The 18,345-nt window shown below is 41.9% G+C and overlaps 3 protein-coding genes across 7 annotated transcripts in view; 1 reads left to right on the top strand and 2 right to left on the bottom strand.

Moving 5' to 3' along the window:
• Nucleotides 1-24: 24 nt before the first annotated feature.
• pgp (phosphoglycolate phosphatase) lies at nt 25-2,917 on the bottom strand. The gene is made up of 3 exons (XM_026351172.1): nt 2,705-2,917; nt 1,590-2,482; nt 25-1,077 (listed from the first exon to the last, which is right to left on the bottom strand). The coding sequence occupies exons 2-3, from the start codon at nt 2,182-2,184 to the stop codon at nt 752-754; spliced, it is 921 nt and encodes a 306-aa protein (XP_026206957.1). The 5' UTR covers nt 2,185-2,482; nt 2,705-2,917; the 3' UTR covers nt 25-751.
• A 664-nt stretch (nt 2,918-3,581) lies between these two features.
• Nucleotides 3,582-6,455, bottom strand: zdhhc4 (zinc finger DHHC-type palmitoyltransferase 4). Of its 3 annotated transcripts, none has more exons than XM_026351168.1 (7): nt 6,353-6,455; nt 5,846-5,982; nt 5,643-5,716; nt 5,313-5,491; nt 4,576-4,701; nt 4,073-4,317; nt 3,582-3,992 (listed from the first exon to the last, which is right to left on the bottom strand). In XM_026351168.1, exons 2-7 carry the CDS (start codon nt 5,966-5,968, stop codon nt 3,693-3,695), a joined length of 1,047 nt encoding a protein of 348 aa, XP_026206953.1. In that variant the 5' UTR covers nt 5,969-5,982; nt 6,353-6,455; the 3' UTR covers nt 3,582-3,692. The 3 variants fall into 3 exon arrangements, with proteins under 3 accessions (XP_026206953.1, XP_026206952.1, XP_026206951.1); XM_026351167.1 differs by having other exon boundaries at nt 5,846-5,985; nt 6,267-6,404; XM_026351166.1 differs by having other exon boundaries at nt 6,267-6,404.
• The window catches only part of grid2ipb (glutamate receptor, ionotropic, delta 2 (Grid2) interacting protein, b), a 34,950-nt gene continuing 22,547 nt past the window's right edge, over nt 5,943-18,345 (top strand). For all 3 annotated transcript variants that reach the window (XR_003298288.1, XM_026351162.1, XM_026351161.1), the window contains exons 1-5: nt 5,943-6,030; nt 7,267-7,415; nt 10,558-10,811; nt 10,974-11,303; nt 11,494-11,648. Coding sequence is in view for 2 of the 3 variants with exons in the window: in XM_026351162.1 (XP_026206947.1) it covers nt 10,566-10,811; nt 10,974-11,303; nt 11,494-11,648 (731 nt within the window). In the remaining variant the exon portion in view is untranslated. The remainder of the gene's footprint in view (nt 6,031-7,266; nt 7,416-10,557; nt 10,812-10,973; nt 11,304-11,493; nt 11,649-18,345) is intronic.

Below are 18,345 nucleotides of genomic sequence, written 5' to 3'. Positions count from 1 at the left end.
ACTCCCATCCACAGACAGTCGAGGTTGCTTTGGTTAAGACGGTTTGTTTTATTACAGATCTCAGCACTGTACTCAGTAATTGTGGGACAAGTCACATGGAGAAAATAAGGAACATTTAAAAGTAAACATGTCTGTTAACTACTTTCAGTTAAGAACTGACGTGACAAAACTGGACATCACTTCACCATCCCATGACAACACCCAATCTGCTGAGGACTTAAAACACACAAAGGAACACAGAAACCTCAAGTCAGACCGGCTCAGTGCTTCTTCCTCTCATTCTCTGCTCGTTATCTCTAGTGCTTCAAACCTGGACACACACACACGTTATGAAACTGTTGACACTTTCAGTGCTTATTTCCCGTCTTGACTTTGACTTGTAGTTGCCTAACGGGACGTTGTGTCACAGACTGTGTTGGAGCATTTTAAAGTACACTCAGCTGTAACCTTTCACACACACACTCTTTAACACTTAAATTACATCAAAACTATACTGGAAGTCAATGCTCATATGGTTTATATAATTAATAATGGTTAAACAAGTGACAGGAGCACTGATAAAAATCTAGGTAGTTTCTCTCAAGTCTTTGTCTCCTCTGTCACACAACAGTTGTGACTTTGTTATACAGATGACTGAAATCTTAACAGAAAATATTCCCTTTTAAAGACCATGGACCCTTGCATTCCTCAGGTTTCCAGCAGCCGCACATCACGTAGCTACTCTTCAGTCCTGGCAGACGTTGCACTAGCCTCATCCCTGCAGAGCTGGAAGGAGGTCTGCGATGCTCTCCACGTAGAAGTCCGGCACCATCCCCTGTCGCTCCGCGCAGCCGCTCTGCTGATGGGCCTCAGCCTCCGCCACGGTGCTGACCCCCGTGAGGGTGAGGAGGGTCTTCAGGCCGCAGTTGGAGCCAAGCAGGATGTCCGTGTCGAGGCGGTCGCCGACCATCAGGCAGCGGTCGGGGTCCACACCGAACTTGGAGGCCACGCAGTCGAACATGAAGTGGTTGGGTTTACCCACGGTCTGGGCCTGGCGCTGGGCTGCTGTCTCCACAGCCAGCAGGAGGCAGCCTGTACCTGAGAGGAGAAGTGAGGGTCAGCAGGTGAGGGGGGGGGAGGCGTTTTACTTCAAGCTCCTACAGATCAGAGCTGTTTGATTTAAGAGCTCCTTTAGGGGCACAGCAGCAGCAGAGTATTAAACTGCTGAAAGTAAAGGGAGGCAATATGACGACTTTTAGGCCCGAGCATGGTCACAGCACTGAAATGCCTCAATCCTAGTTAATTCACTGGCTTCTCTTAAAAGCTGTGACCCTCAATGACCCCCAGTGACCCCATCAGGGCTTTCTGAGACTTGACATAGATGCTTATACACAAAATGTGAGACTCAAAGCATATGTTTTGCACGTCTGTGTGTATTTTAAGTGTGATTCAGTCATGTGGACGATTCTATTTGCCTCCACCTTTAGACAAGTGGAGAAACACACTTGGCTGATGTGACAACATGTAATAAATGACTTCCCTTCACCTGTCAAAGTACAAACGAGGCCCTGACCTGCCACAAACACAGCGTGTCCCGCTGTGGGTCTTACCTGGGACAGCCTTGCCCCCCTCCAGAGGCAGCCTGGTGTCCCTGTTGGTTCCCACGAACAGACAGTCCTGCTGGGTCAGGTACTGAAAGGCTCTGTTGAGCTTCATGTAACTGAAGTGAGCATCGAAACCGACCAGCACCGCCTTCACCTCGGGGTCCAGGGGCACGTTGGCCCAGTCGGTCTGCTTCCCGGAGATGTGATCGGGTCCCACCCCGGTCTGCTGGATCCCCACCGCCTCCAGCTCCTGCCTCATCGCGTCGCTGCCCATGAGGTACACCTTCCCCTCCAGTTTGCAGACGGTCTTCAGGTACACGGCGGAGCAGTAGGCAGTCCCAAACACCTCCTCTTCGTTCACGTCGAAGCCCAGCACGGACATCTTCTCCGCGTACATCTTCCTCGTCTTGCTGCTGTTGTTGGTGACGAAGAAGACCCGCTTCCCCTTCTCCTTCAGCAGGTTTATGACTTGAGCTGCGCCGGGGATGGCCTGGTCTCCCCGCCAGATCACCCCGTCGCAGTCAAACAGGACGCTGTCCACGGAGTCCAGGAGCTGTTGGACCCGCGCTCCGCTCAGTCGTGCGCATTTGGACCCCGACATCAGGACGCAGCAATCGAACCACCGGCCCGGGTTGTACCGTCGCTGTGCGTCGTCTTCCGAGAGAAGTCACACCTCACGGCGGTCATAAAGTTGTCAGTAGACACTCTTGGCTGTGTCTTCGTAGCACTTTGTGAGCGCTCCGGGCTGCCGATTTGGTTTGAACTAATAAGAGACGTGTTGCAGAAGCTGACCTTCCACCGAGAGTTGCGGCAATTCTCCGTTTACTTCCGCACCGGCTTAAAGGGACAGTACCGCAAAACTCACATGGCCGCTTCTCTGGGTTGAAACCATTTTTTTACTTAAAAAAAAAAAAAAAAAAATCTCTTTAACTGAACTGCTGCCACAATTAGTCCATTGAAATAAGGTTAATTTGCAGCTCATTTGATATTCAACTAATGCTTTAAATGTCAGTTTCACTATCTTATAGTTCTACTTTGGGAAGTACATGTACTGTATATGAATGATATTAAATCTGCTTCTTCTGAAAGCATCTGCTTTACATGTATTCCAGTAAAATCACCTTCTGCTTCTAGCTGTAAAACTCAGAATGACATCATCCGGATGACGTACTTTGGTCGCTCATATGATGGGGGTTGCTGTTTTGGTTGACCTGCTCCTCCAAATGATGTCATCCAGAGCAGTTTCTTTGGCTTGAAGTGAGAGAAATACAGGGAATGCAAAGTGGAAAGTTTCATTCCATTCACAAAAATGTACTCCTCAAAGCAGAACTATAGGAAGCAATCAGAAAATCTGTGAAGTTGCACTTTAAGTCAAAGTATTTTGTACCTTTGGTGACTCCAATATGAGAATTTGCTTCAGCTTTATAAGCATCTATCTTCATCAGCTTATCCGAGGCCGGGTCGCAGGGGCAGCAGTTGAAGCAGGGATGCCCAGACGTCCTTCTCCCCAGACACCTCCTCCAGCTTCTCTTCCAGGGGAACACCAGGCCAGCTGAGACACATTGTCCCTTTAACGTGTCCAGGGTCTTCCCCAGGGCCTCCTTCTAGTGGGACATGTCTGGAAGATTTCCACAGGGAGGCGTCCTGGGGGCATCCAATACAGATGCCCAAGCCACCTCAGCTAGCTTTGTAAGCAATGATGCTTAATTGATGGTAGTTCTATGTTAATAAAGGGATTAAAAGAGTGGTATCAGGAGGTACAGTGGGTCCACTAATCACGATTGTCGATTTGAACCCCAAATTGCACCAGCCCCTTGCATGGTAGCTACCCTTTCACTGGTGGAATCAATTATGTGATGTGATTGGTATTAAAATTAATAAAACTGTCCTAAACATGCAGCTGGAACATTTGATTAACATACCATGATCCATGATCTAATGTGACAGGAATTATGTCCAAATCATGAAACCTGGAAAACATAGACACCAGAGCCCAGAGAGAAATCACTAACGTAAACTTTATTTCTCCAGTCAGCACCAGTTCTCAGGAGAAAGACATCCAAGAAACGTACAGTAAACACATCATAATAGAGAAGGCAGGATCCTTTTTCAATTGTCTTTTTTCCTAACAGGTTGCGGAGGGAAAAAAATCTCCCCCAGGTTTTTGAGTAGCCCTCGGCTGTAATAATATCTTTTGGAGTGGTCTGGTACTGGACCACAGAGATGGTCTACTGTTGCACTTGGGTGACAGTGCTGACAAAAGTAACCTCGACTTTTGTACCACTCGTTGGAGGTCTGATTGACGAGAGCCAGGTAGAAATGGAACAGGGCATAACCCGCAAGAAGGAAGAAGACAAAGACCACAAAGCCCAACATGAAGACAATTCGGGGGAAGGTCAGGAACAGATGCTGGAGGGACAAAGGGAAACATTATTTCAGTATGTAATGAACTGGAAAAAATTTAACATGTCAGGTGTTTTATATCTCACCTGTACAACAAACAGAGGCCCAGTTGGCTGCTGCTGGCCATATTCATCAATGTAACTGGCCCTGAGAAGCCCTGATCGCAACACAGCATGAAGCAGCATGTCTCCTGTTAGTAAGGCAATGGCACCTGCCATGGCACACACACTGAAGAGGTAAAGCAAGAAGTAACGTGTGTTCTGAGCGCCAATACAATTGTTCACCCAGATACAGTGGTGGTCGAAACGCTGGACACATCTGTTGCAGAGCCCTGAAATACAGACAGCACTTTCTGTTCAGTAAGCGCCTCGTATGCTTCGGTTTTCCTTGTTCCAATTTGTTTTGCTAAAATAATACAGTCCAGTGGGCAAAGTCATAAAAAGTATAACGGTTTAATCAATACTTGGACAATTTAAGTGCAATGTTTTGTAGAGGGTATGAAAGCAATGGCAGTAACAATATTAATTTAATTGTCAAATCCTGAAGACACACAAACCTGGGTAGTTACTGTTTAAAAAAAAAAACTCACTGCAGTGTTTGGAGCGAGCTGGTTTGACGAGCTGGCAAGTCGGACAGGAGACTCCCGGGTGAAACAGTTTCTTGTCATATGGGTAGATGAGCAGCTGACCAGCGACTTTCTTCTTTGTTACTGTGCCTGCCAGATAAGGTGCCAATTTGAGAAAGAATTATAGCAGTGTAATAACACCAAGCACAAACTAGTACTCCAGGGGAATTCATGGGAACATCATCCTGTCAAGAACTAAGCTGTCAGTGATTTTCTTTCTCTTGTGGTCTTATAAAACATCAGCTAAAATGACCTACTTTACGCTCAGTTAACTGGAAATTAATTAAAAATGTCACTTGTTAACAATTAAAAATTGTAATGAGCAGGGATGTAAAAGCTGAAGAAGCACACAAGCAGAATAAAAGAAGTCAATAAGACGACATACTGAATAAACTGGACACTTTGAGAGAACAATTAATATAGGTACAGCATCTTTTGCCCGATTTACTGCATCATTGGTCTCTTTACTACCATTCTTCCCAAGACAACAGTTAGACACTCCAGACATAGTGAAATGACTGGTGTGTGCCAGGGAGTTACTGTGCATAGGAGTACAGCACACCCACAAAGAATAAACCATATCACCAACAAATCATCTTAGGAACGATAAGGTTAATGACAATTCATAATGTACTCGCACCTCACTAGCCAGGTTGCCTTGATGATATGTTTTAAGATACTGCAGCTAAAATCATGTTCACCTGGATCTCTCTTGATACAGAGGTAGAAGAAGGAGGTTTTGACGGCCAGCAGGACATAAGGCACAGACAAGCTCGTCAGAGTGGTGTCCATCTCCCTGCAGTAGCCAAACACCTCATAGGTGAACTCTGCATACACGGCACTCTCTAGCAGGATGTGCAGATAGATAAACACGTTGCCCCTGCAAGTAGATGCAAATGACAAAAACGGATGGTGAATATATGATATAATGATCTAGGAATAAAAAGCAGGGTAAATGCATGCATCAGACTGAATATTTACTTTACTGTATGTCAAATATATTATGAAATTAGCTTTATTTTATTGCAAACCTTTGATGGAACAGCCTGTGCATTATCCACTGTGATGATCTTTGGAGCCATTTTGGTGTAAAAGGTCCAAATACCTGTGAAGGAAACCATCATCAGCTCCAACTGCACTAGATAGTTCAGATTGTGATTAATATAAATCGGTCCAACAGCGCCACGCAGTGTCACTTTGTGGACGTACTGGCAATAAACTCGAGTTTTCTTACCTTTGCTACATAGCTGAACAGTACGTGAAAGGGAGATTGCTGCTGGCCTGAGTATTTGCAGATTAGGACGATACATGTCAGCACCACCACCACGTAGATAGCGAACAGGGTGAGGAAATCCATGTCTCACCTGGCAGCTCCAGAGACAAAACAACACGTTCACCGCACAGAGTCGTCACGAACAGGTAGCAAAATCAACAGAGGACAATAGTTGTGCTTTTTCCCCCATGCTTTCTGGCAACTCTGTTTAATCACGGTGAATGTTTTTATAGCTGATAGGGTGCGCCGCGTCTTCTACAACGACTATCGTGAAGTTTATGATAGCATGCTAACCTACGTCAGTATCCACTGTTAGCCAACCTGCGTATCAACTGATTCCCGGTTTATTTACTTTTTAAAGTTAGCTCATTTCCCCACTTACCTTCTAGTCTAGGTCACACATAGTTGCCTTTTAGTGTTTTATCTCGAGTCAACATAACTGGTTTCGTTAGAGCTATGGCTACCTACTTCACTTTTGGTCCATGGTGTGTAAATGATGCTACTTCCTTAGCATCGATGTAGCTAATCCAAGCTAACAGCTGCTGGGTGGATAGCCCAGCGGGACAGGGGGCGACACCTGTCATTATTCCGAGCTATGTGGATCTTATTGTTACCTTTGTCCAAACATTACGAGTTTAATAATAATAATAATAATTAAATAAATAAACACACAAAGAGGTTAAACACAGTCCTCCATCTTCAAAACATCAAAACAAATGAGAAATCTAAAGTTTATGTACAAATTCAACCAGATAACAACATTAGAAACTTTATTTTCATCGGAAAAATAACAAATCAAATCTTTAATTTGTGCTTATAAATGAATCCTTTAGTTAGTTGCAACACAAAAGTCGGGAACTACACCAAATAAACTAAACCTTTGAAAAGGAGAAAATACTGATAACTGGAGACAAACTCTTAATAATTACTTTATGTAGTGTGCAAAGACTAATCCATACTACTACATCATCATAGTTTATAAATAGATTTAATATTAAAAATCTACATCTGAAAAAGTAATTAGTAACCAAAGTTGTAAAATGGATTCGGTGCAGTATAGGTTATAATATTTCCCCCTGAATTGTAGTGAAGTAAAAGTAAAGTTTATGCATTTTATGTTTTTGAGTCTATTCAAGTAAAACCTTCTCTCTTTCATTCATGCAACGAGCAATGGAGAAAAATCTTCACTCAGTTCACTAACCAGTTAATTGGCAAATTGTTTTAGTCTGTAAATTACACTTGTTTTAGAAGAAAGCATTGTGACTTGTAAAGTAAAAGTATGATATTTGCCTTTGAAATGTAGTGAAGTAGATCCCAAGGTTCATATCAATAACTAACTCTGAGTCACTTAGTGTTGTTTTCTTTTTGTTACTGCTGTCCAGGAGTCCACACGATGCCACAACGCATCACAGGACACCTGTTGGATCTGGTTGCCGACATGGCCCAGCACTCATATTACAGCTCACAGTGCTGGAGAGAGGAGTATTACTCAGGAGCCGTGTGCACACATCTATGGGTACTGTTTAAAAAGGTAAGCAATGTCCCAGTGTGTTGATCATTTTAAATGTCTGTGCATGGATGTGTAATGTGTCTGCATTTAGAACTTGGGGTTGGAAAAGAGTTTCTGAATACATGACTAATAAATTCAGCTTTTTCTTAAGGATACATACATCAGGTCCATTGCCTGTTAATAAAAATATCACACATCATGTAATGTCATGATATATTAAATTTCTCTGAAGAAACATATATTTCAGTTGTACTATCTGTGTGGCAGCGTCAAACCGCTTTATCAGACTCTATTGCCTGTGAAATGTCACTTTTCTGTTGTCAAGTCAATCATCTTGAGTGCGTAAGAAAAGCGTGTGATTTAAATGATCCATGTGTGTTTCGACATACTGCCACTTGTGTTTAATAATTCAGTCTGTTTCGTACTGGCTGTTTCTTATCGTGAGCTGTGCCACTAACGACAGTTCCCACTCCATTAGGTATGCCTGCAGGTACTTTCTCTTCAGCTGTAACAAATTTTCACTTTAATTTACTTTTTATTGATGATGTAGCTGCTTCAGTTTTAACGGCCCTGGTCGTCATATTAGTTAACATACACATACTGAATAAAAGTATGATATATACATTTAGAACTACGAATCCTGATTTAAAATGTTATTCATTAATCAATATGTTTTTTGCTTTTGGTTAATTGATCAATCACATATAACATGTTGGAAGTTAGTTGAAAACATTAGTGGAATACCTTTGTTAGCTAAGATATTCAATTAACAATAATATAAGGAGTTGACAAATTCTCAACAGAAGATTATTGATTGCATCTACTCGTAGTTTTTAATTTTCACATGAATAATGTGAGAGCTTTATGGCTGTAACTTTTTACTGCTTAATATTAGAATTGCAGCTAGTGAACATTTTCATTACAGATTAATCTTCTTGATTATTCAAGCTTTCAATTGGTCTATAAAATAGTAAATAGTAGTAAGTAAATAGTGAACATTGTTTTCCACACATAACAAAGATAGATAGCAAATCTACATTTGTGTATTACACTGTAAATCAATTTACGTTTGTTCACCTTGGAAATGTTCCCCTGACGTCTTAAAAACATAAGTTAACTGAAATTGCAAAAATGTGTTCAGTGAACTGATATGAAGTTGACTCAGCTGTTTACTCAGGTTGAAACAGTTGAGTGTTTTAAATACCTTTTGCAACTTAAGGTCAAGAAGTTCCTCCCATTTTTGTAATAAGTTTAAATAATAATATATAAAATAATAAAATAATAAAACACACATATTTATAACAAGATGATTACAAAAGCCTAGTTGATTCTACTAAAACCCTTCATTTCTTACTTATAGAAGCCATTTTTATTCCCCCCATTTTTGCTAATCGTTCCACTAAATCGTTCTACCTGAGGTTGAATTGTAAACGTATTCATCACAGCTTTGACCAAACTCATCCAATTTAATACACTGCATTTTGACACTATCATGTCCATATCATCTCATCATACACGTCCTGTACTATGAAAATTGCTTTTTTATGGTTCTACTATAGGCTTTATTAAAGGAAGGAAGCATTTGTTCCTACGCCAATATTGACGGTGTGGAGGAGAGCTGAAGATTCAGTTTATAATCCTACTAATCCCACAGACTAAAGTCTTAAATTGCCCCTGCTCCTTCCCAGTGGACTGAACCCTTCAGTGTGCTCACACGCACGGACACACAGAATTCCAGGCAAGCAGGCGCTCCAATTAGTACTCATCAGTCTTTCTTGCATCGACGCAGAGTGATTCTGGGCCAGGAGCGGTCCCTCGGAGAGCCACCTAGCCAAGAGAGGAGGAGGAGGAAAAAGACACACTGGTGTATTTATAGAAAAATGAGGCCTCACAATACCCTTTTTGGAGAGAGAATTATTACGGAAGCGAGGTGTGCGGGTGCACGCGTCCCAGTTTTCTGATTAACACTGTGCAAGCTGGCTGGCCCTAGGATGAATCAGGGATGAGATGCAGGACTAACTCTTTGACACACTCACAGAGAGACTGCACTTGCTTTTCATGCACACTCACCCCTTTGCTCATGAGGTGGCTGCTGTGGTTTCAGGGTGGAGTAATGGGGTTCAATTTGAAGTTTGTCACCTTTTCTGTTTGACTTTGGTGAGGGGAGAGTTTTTTTTTTTTTTTACATATATCTGTGAAGACAGGTTGGATATTAGCACACTAGCAGGTCACCTGCTACTTGACATTTAAGATGAAGAAGTTTTTGCAAAACAAAAAAGGCAGATACTCTTTTCGGCAGAGCAAACGGGGCTCTCGATGTCCGTCTAAAGATTTCTGTAAGTCTTTTATCAGCTTTGTCCACTGTGTGAATCCTGCTGTACTGTGTCTCTCAAGGCTGTGGAGCACATCCTTAGCCTCCTGCAGAGTTTATAATAGATGATATTTAGCGAAAGCCTTCATGTTAGTCATCATAGAGATGTGTGTGAAAACTGTCACATGTGGGTTAATTCATTCTCATTTTAATATTCTAGTCAAGCATTTGTCCTTTGAATGTCTTTTTGTTTGCCATTTCATCTTATATGGTTTGTTATTTAATGCTGTTCTCAGCAGTAAGAGGTGCGCTCTGTTTCTTTATTGCATAATAACGTTCAACAGGAAAGAGTGGCATGTGCTCAGAACCTTTGTCTCTAAAGCTAATTAAGGTCACAATCTCTGTGCCTTTATTTCATTGGTTGCTGTGGAGTGTGAACCAGGTCAGGGACTGCTGAGTGTGTCATGGTTCAGGATAGAGGGTTACAGAGTCACACACAACTGTTCAACTTGAGACAGGAGATAGCAGGAGGGAGAAGATACAGGGATCGGATGCACAAAATCGGGTTTGTTCTGAAGAATTGTTTGACCTAGGGGTGTTATTGCCATGTCAGGAGACTTGAATGCTTTGACTGCATTGGGTAAGGTTTTCTGTTTGAATGTGTATGTCTTTTTCTTCTTCTTCTTCTTCTTCTTCTTTTATAGCACACTTTCTAATAATACCTCAGTCTTTTGTCTCCAGTGAAACTCCAAACTGCAGGATCCTGCTCACAGAGGTCACTTTTCCTGTCATCCTTAAATCTTACATCTTTTTTTCCCCCACATCACCTATTTTATCCTCCCCTCCCTTAAGTCCTCAGCATGCCGTCGTCCAACCAAGGATGGCCTGAGGATTTCGGCTTTCAGCTGGGTGGAAATGGACCAAGCTACATCCTGTCTGTGGAGGAAGGCAGCAGTGCCCATCTGGCCGGGTTGCAGGCGGGGGACCAGGTTCTGGAGATCGAAGGCCACAATGTATCGACACTTGGTCCCCAAGCTGTTATCGCTATCGCCCAGACTCAGAAGAACATTCCTCCCAGTATCGGAGTGGTGTCCCGCATACAGCAGGTCTTGCTACCCTTTAAATCCACATAGTGTAGATGTAGGTTAATACCTGTGGAAATACATGTCATAGTATATAACATCTCGATCTGTGTTAGTGTCTTTTGGGGAGTGTTCTGGAGTCACGCACATCAAGGTTTTTTTTTGTGTTCTGTTTTTTTATTACAGATGGACATAGTACCAGGTCCAGATGGCCGTTTTGGGTTCACTATTGTTGGAGACTGCCCCCTGCTGGTGGAGGACTGCTCACCTTGCTCTCCAGCCGGCCGTGCAGGTCTGAGGGCTGGGGATTATGTCATGGAGGTCAACGGCATCCCTGTCAGGCAGCATGAGACGGCTGCAGCGCTGATCAAGGCCTCCCAGGGGAGGACGCTCCGCCTGGGGGTGCTGTGCCTCGGCCCAAGGCAGAAGCGTAGCATCAGTATAGAGGACAGTCAGATGGGAGGCGAGGGGGCGAGACTGGATCGTAAACACAAAGCTCTAGAGTTCAACAAGAAGGTAAGTTGAAATCACAGCTGTATCCAGGTTATTTTCTGTACTTGGTCCGCTTCAGTTAAGGCCACAGAAACATAATTTCTGATGATAACTCTGCTTAAGGCTGTTTTCTTCTGCAGGTTAAGTGTTGGTAATGCATCAGTCTGGCACTGTGTAAAACTGTGAACCGCAAATCTTGTTCTGTTTTCATCAGGTTGAGCAGATTTTAGGTGATGAACCTGAAATAAAAGAGAAGCTCTTCGCTGTGCTGAAGCAGTATGCAGCAGAGAAGCGAGTGGAGTGGTTGGCTTCTGTCCTGCCGGAGATTCTCACCACTGATGAGCATCGACAGCTCATCTCTAGCATCAGGTAAGAGCCAGAGTTTTCTGCTCCTGTTAAACTGAATCACAGGGTATACTGTTGGCAGAAACAGAGTGTTAGTACTGACACAATCACCAATCACAAACAGAAAATGCATTATCTTGAGGCATCCAGGATGGGCTGAAAGACATATTGTGTAACCTAGATATCTCCAGTGTATGTCAGGTTGTTGTGCTCTTCTCATATGTTATCCCCCGTCTGCCTGTCCTCATGTTTCCCATCATTCTGTGCTGTCAAAGTGTCAATAAAAGCTAAAAAAAAACTGTTAAAAAACAGCTTCAACAAATCTTTCAGTGTTAAGTAATTATTACACGTTTTTCTGGCATTGTATCCTACACACGTCATTTTCAAGTCCCAGAGAAAAGTCCCAAATCTGCAGGGATTTGAATTTATAATGATCTATAAAGTGTAAACAGGTTTTAACTGTTGCTCATTCTGCTGCAGGATTAGAGGGGCTCTCCTCCCCAGTGCCAGTAATCATAAAGCTACACTTTAGGTTTACGTAGTCCCCATCTGTCAGCCAGGATAAATCCACCGTGACCTTCCAAGTTGCTTAAAGGTCATCGTTGGTGTTAGTGAATCTGTGACTGTAAAGTGATGTGAGGGGGGGGTGTGCTTACAGTTTTAGCATTAATTGCGGATTGGCAACGTTGACTCTATTCACAGCATGGAGGAGCCTGTGATGATGAGCCACAGTCAGATTTAGTTGAGTGCTCGCTTCACGGAAACATCTTTTAGTACAGGTGGCCATGCTGCTCTGTATCCACAGAAAAACAACCTTGAGGTACACCCAACAGGTTTTTGAAACCAGGATGTTTCAGATGAGATGGAATAACACCAAGTTACTAACAATGAAGACTTGAAAAAGTTCAGGTAGCCACAGAGATGTAGTGGTCTGCCGATTGTGCCAAAATGACCAGCAGTCCTGCCTCTCTCTAAATCCCCAGACAGTTTGGCCACAGATTGCACTTCCTCCACAACTAGAGCCAATAAAACAGTTTATTCTCATACTATTCTGGCTTCCTCCACTACTACTACGCCACTTTGAACTCTTTTTAGTGTATTAATATACTGTCTGAAGGGTTTCCAGCAGTATGAGGTAGTTTTGCTGGGAGGCGGCAGGATTTTTCTGCCCGAAATTGGCCATGAATAATTCAAACACCATCAATTACACGATCCTCATTGGTGTTTGTGTTCTAATGGAAACTCCTATTTGCACGAGCACCAATAATAACATTAAAGCTATATCTCTTTTTTCTGTCCATCTCTGCCCAACTGTCCTACCTCTCCCTCTCGCATTGTTTGGCTGTGATGGATTTTCTTCTCATTATTGTGGAGCTCTTCTCTGCTCTCCCTGCATGGTGACCATTTTCCCTTGACATTCGGCAACCACAGCCTCCTCCATGCACTAGGGTATCACTACATCTCAGAGATCCTCAGAGAAGCAGCACTGTAGCAGTGGGTTTGTTTGCTATTTGGCTCACCACTATTTTGCAGTGCTACCTGTGCTTAGGTTTAGTTCATTTCTGAGCAATGGGTGACAGCTGAAAAGATGAATTGCCTGGGGTGAGTGCATATTTATTTGTGTATTTATATGTTTACTGCTTTTTTTCTGCAGTGTGGTTGTGTACAGTCGCCTATTTTATTTAAATTTGATCGTTTTAGTGTCTTTAAGTTTGGCACCTGCACTGTTTTTTTTTACAAGGTGCAGTCATTGTAATTATTTCTATGGAGTATTTAATGTTTGATACAGTGCAGGACGGTGTCTGCTATTCATGTCTGGTATCAGATGTTTTAGCCTCAGAAATGTCTAGTAGTTTACTGGGATCTCTTGAAGACAGTTTACTGTAAAACTTTAAATCTATAATGTATTAATTCAAGTGAAGTTGCCTCATGACTGTGTGTGTGTGTGTGTGTGTGTGTGTGTGTGTGTGTGTGCTGATTTTCACATTCAGTTTATATTCTTTTTATTCTTCCATATTACACTGAATATGTGTGTGTCCGCTCCAACATAAATAGCACTTCTGTAATGCTTGATGTCTGCCAGTACTTGGGTAACATTATGGTCATAGAGATTTGTTAAAAAGCACTTAGGTAAACGTGAAAGAATGAGAGTGGTCAGGACTGTGGTTGGTCCTAATAAGACACAATGCTGCAGTTACCAGCTCAACTACATGCTGTGCGCAGAGCTCTTTTTTTCTGTAGGGTTGATAATGATAGTGTTCAATCAGAACTCCAAGAGCCAGTGGCTGGAGCCAGTGTTAAACTGCTACACTGCACAAAATGAAAGAAATGAATGGATGTAGAATTAGGGGCTGCTTTATGTAACCAGTTCGGTACCAACTGGCCATCATTTCCATGTTGAAGGAAGTTGATGCCATAAAAGACTATTTAGTACATTGTGTACTGTGCACAGTTTAAACAGTTCAAAAGCTGTTTAAACTGTTCATTGCATTGGCTTTTTAGGAAGGTTTGTGCCCTCGATCAACTTGGTATATTTTCATTATTGCTCTACAATAGATGGAAGATTGATATTTAATTTTGATATCCAGTGTTGAAAACAGAGATGTTGTGAAATTGGGCTTGTTCAAAACACTGATAAAAAGACAACGATGATGAATAATAAAACAAACAGACTTCTCTCTGATTTTTCCCTTTTTTTGTAATGAGTGTACTGTCCTTGGATTCAACTTCTCTTTTTGTTATATGAGCACACTGTGTTGTATTATTTACCATTGTCCTGTTATTGTCTTGTGGTTGCTGTTCAGGAAAAAAGAACGTAGTGGTTTGCTGGTCCAGCTTCTAGCTCTTGGGTCCAGTAGATAGTTTTTAGACCTGGGCTGAGAACTAAGCTTTTAGGAGGCAAGCTGGCTTTACAAGGCTAACACCATAGAGACCTTGGTGTCTCTATAGAGAACACAACGTTAGCACCATTAGCACTTAAATCAATAATACAGAACACTAATTGTGTCAAGTGTGAAATCCTTCCACAGAATTTCTATAAGGTAAAAGTCAGGAGTTTGATAGGGCGATTTCAAAACATCAAATTTCAATTTGTGTGGTTACGACCATTGTCTAGCTGCTTGACGCGCTGTTTGTTGATATGTTCCTGTTGCATTTGCTTCTACACTGCGGATTTTATTGCTCCATCAATAATGGCAAGATGTCCTTGCAGGCCCAGATCATGGTACTGACACCACCGTTTGTCACAGATAGGATGACGTTCTTATGCTGGAAAGCAGTTGATATGGAAAAAAATGACAGTTAACAATTGTCACTGTGGTGAAGGGTGGACTAATAACCAAACTGTCTTTATGAGTTTTATTTCCTTGCACAGAAAGGCCAACAGTCAGGCAGAGTGCTGCAGCAGTCTGCAGAGTGAAGTGCAAGATAGTGAATATGTAACAAACGTATATACCCCTGCATACAAGTGGGAGGTTGTGACCCTGAAAGGCAGCAGGAACAAAGAGCTCCACTGAGATATGGCTATGGGGAGACAGCTATCTTTGACATGGCAGTAGAGAGTGAAGATGTCATCGTTCTTTTGGGCTTTGGTTTAATTAAACTAAAAAAACATTCTATTACTTAATATTAAAGTATAGTTAGAACGTTGCACTTGTGTGTAAACCTGGAACTCTGTATAGTATGTAACATATCATCATTGCATGTTGCGTGTTTTCCCATTTGTTTAATTTTCAGCGCCCTCTATATGAACATAGTCTTGCTTTGTTCAGTTATACAGCATGAATGCAGCATGAATTCACTGCACAGTCGATGAAATATGTCTTTTTTTACTTTTTTACCATCACAATCGTTGCTGCTGGAGACAACAGAAACCCTGTGATCTTATAATCCATCATTCATCATAATAAATCAATCAGTTTTCATGAAAAGCAGGAAATAGCTCATGTGAAAAAAGAGCCTTCACAACACTCCCTCCATTATTTTTGAACACATAATTTCATCACCCGTGTGTTAAATCACGGCAGTGGCCAAACATTTAACATTAACATGGCTGCAACTGAGCCACATCTGGGCACTCAAAATGAAATGAGGTCTCCTCCTTTGTAGTTTTCTGCTTGTCATTCCTCCCTTTTGAGAAATCTGTCCCTTCCTCCCTGCTTGCCTCTTCTTTCACAACCTTCCTTCAGATAATTATAGATCTCTGTTCCTTATAAATTAGGTCAAATTAGAGCACTAATTTAGTTTCCAACACTTGATGCAAACTGGAAACTTTTTTGTGATGAGGTGGCTGTTTCAACAGATGACTGCATATTTTGAGCTGGATGAGCATGTGCATTTGTAAAAGCACAATGCTAATAGCAGCAGCGTGAGAGACGGAGACATATTAGCACTGCGATGTGAATAGATGACAAATAGTAAAGCAGGGACAGCAATAAGATCGGGACTGTGTGGGCTGCTACACCTACATCACATTTATTTATATCTCAGGAGTCTGCTCATCGCAGCCAGTAGTCTGTGCTCAGGCAACACTGTCTCAGGCTGCAGTCAGTTACTTACACACTTTGATCCTGAACAGAACCTGCAGGCTAAAAATATGTGGCTCACTGTGTCTTTAAATGAACAAAATGAGATACCAACTATTTCTTAAAGGTGGCAGCCACTCTTCAACAAGCGACACCAAAAGATGTGTCGTTTTAAAAGCACGGTGTTTTGATCATTGTTGCATCTTTAACTCACTGCTTTGAGACTTTTGACAAGGCGACGCATTTCAAACTGAAATCAAAGTCTGCATGTGAGAAAATATTCTATGAACAGCTAAAAAAACATAAAAAAAAAAGAGTAATTATATTAAAAAGTAATGCAAATATTAAAGGTTAATGAAAAATGAATGGCACATTTTTGTCAGTTCTTAAATCTTTGAAAGTCTTTGGGTTTGATTATTGCTCCAAAGAACTGCACTACTTAGAGTTACAGTCGAGTCGAAGTGCCTCAAGGGGATAACGAGAAGTCCACCTCTATGCACAATCATCCGTGATGCATAACAAGTAAACTGAGCCACATGTGTAAAATGAAGGTCAATAAGTAGTTTGAGTTTGTTTCTATCATATGACAGTGGATGAGGGAGTCAAAAATAATGAGCTGCTCCATCACTGGTCTTTTGTCGTGTGCTGTGGTGCTGAATGGAGAGCTCCTGCAAGGAGAGTAGCAGCTGCCACTGTGTATTTATTTTATCCCACCACTGGGGGTCACCACAAATATCAGGCTTTTGGAACATTTTGAATTCTTTCTGTGTCTGTCTCTAATTTTGAGGGTTGCAGTAGCAACAGCTAACTGTATATAGTCCAGCCAATACAGAGGGAAGAGTTTAATATTTTTTAATATATTATTTAATATATTATTTATTATGTTTGAATAAACAAGCCAACAAATTATAATCCAAAAACCTCACAGGGCTGGAGATGATCTGTATTTATAAAACTATCATGTTTTAAGTCCGTAAAGAACTCTGGATAATAAAATCAACAACAGCTAGCACTCTCATTTGCTGTAAAGTTGGGCCTTTTCTCTCTCTCCCTCTCTCCCTGTTTCTTTATTGCTTTTTTTAGCCGTCAGAGTTGTTTTTAATACAGTTTAATTAGTTTCTTGTGGACATGCCTCATCTCTGTGGGCGTGTTTTTGGCTAATTACTTCACTGGCGCTGTTTTGTTTGTTTTTTTTTTTCTTTATTTTGTTTTTTGTCCCGCAGACCACGTGACACCCCGTTCCCTCGTGGCTGATTCATCCGATCAGCAGCAAATCAGCCAGTCGGAGTACAACAGACTGGTGTAGGTGGGAATCAGAATGGTTGTTTGTGCAAAATAGCGCTCGGGCTTAGGTCTCAGTTGGATCATTGTGCCGCTGTGATAAAACGAACATGGAATCAACTGTTCTGACTCACTCGATGGATCATTTGGGATTTGGGTTTTCTCTTAGTCCCATTCAAAAGTGCAGTTAGAATTTCCTATTTCCTTTGGGTCTGATTAGAAAAAGACATCGTTAACATATGTGACATGCTGTTCGTTTATGGTGTGTAGGCAACTGTGGGCATGTACATGTTTTCCCACCTTACGAGAACGCATTAATACAGCAAATGAGGGGTTTGTCCAATAATTTAAGGGTGCAGTTTTTTATGTTAATAGTAAATATTAAAAGTAAACATGAGTTAATAATCATAGCATACTGTAAGGACAGGAAACAACTAACCGGGCTCTGTGCAGTTCTATGACTTTTGTTTGTGCCAGTCATAAAACTCCTTCAAGGTTTAGACAAACACGTGTGTGTGCGTGTATGTGTGTATGTGTGTATGTGTGTGTGGGGGTGGCTGTCTTGTCTCTCAGCAGCCATTTTGATCATGTGAATGAAAAGTTGTTTTCTATTGTCGGCCGGGTCCTTGTGTGGGAGACAGCTCCGTTTGCTTTGTACTCATACTCAGCTGCGCTGTGGGATAAACAGACAGCTCTCCATGTGACACAGTATGTGCAGCGCACACGTATCGTACTCTTTGACAATCTGAGAGTTCATTGTGCTACAAAATGTGCCTTCCTAGTCTGTTTAGGAAGGCTCAGCATGAAGGTGGGGTGATTGAGTGATTGATTGTGTCTGTAGCAGTGGTGACTATGAAAAACTAAGAAGTCAGAAAGTTGGAGCAGGTTAAAAATCACAATTTCTCCACAATGTCTCT

The sequence above is a fragment of the Anabas testudineus genome, chromosome 19 (genome assembly GCF_900324465.2).
Source record: "Anabas testudineus chromosome 19, fAnaTes1.2, whole genome shotgun sequence".
NCBI lineage: Eukaryota > Metazoa > Chordata > Actinopteri > Anabantiformes > Anabantidae > Anabas > Anabas testudineus.
The sequence above is the reverse complement of the archived record's forward strand: the minus strand, read 5'-3'. Positions and strand labels throughout refer to the sequence as shown.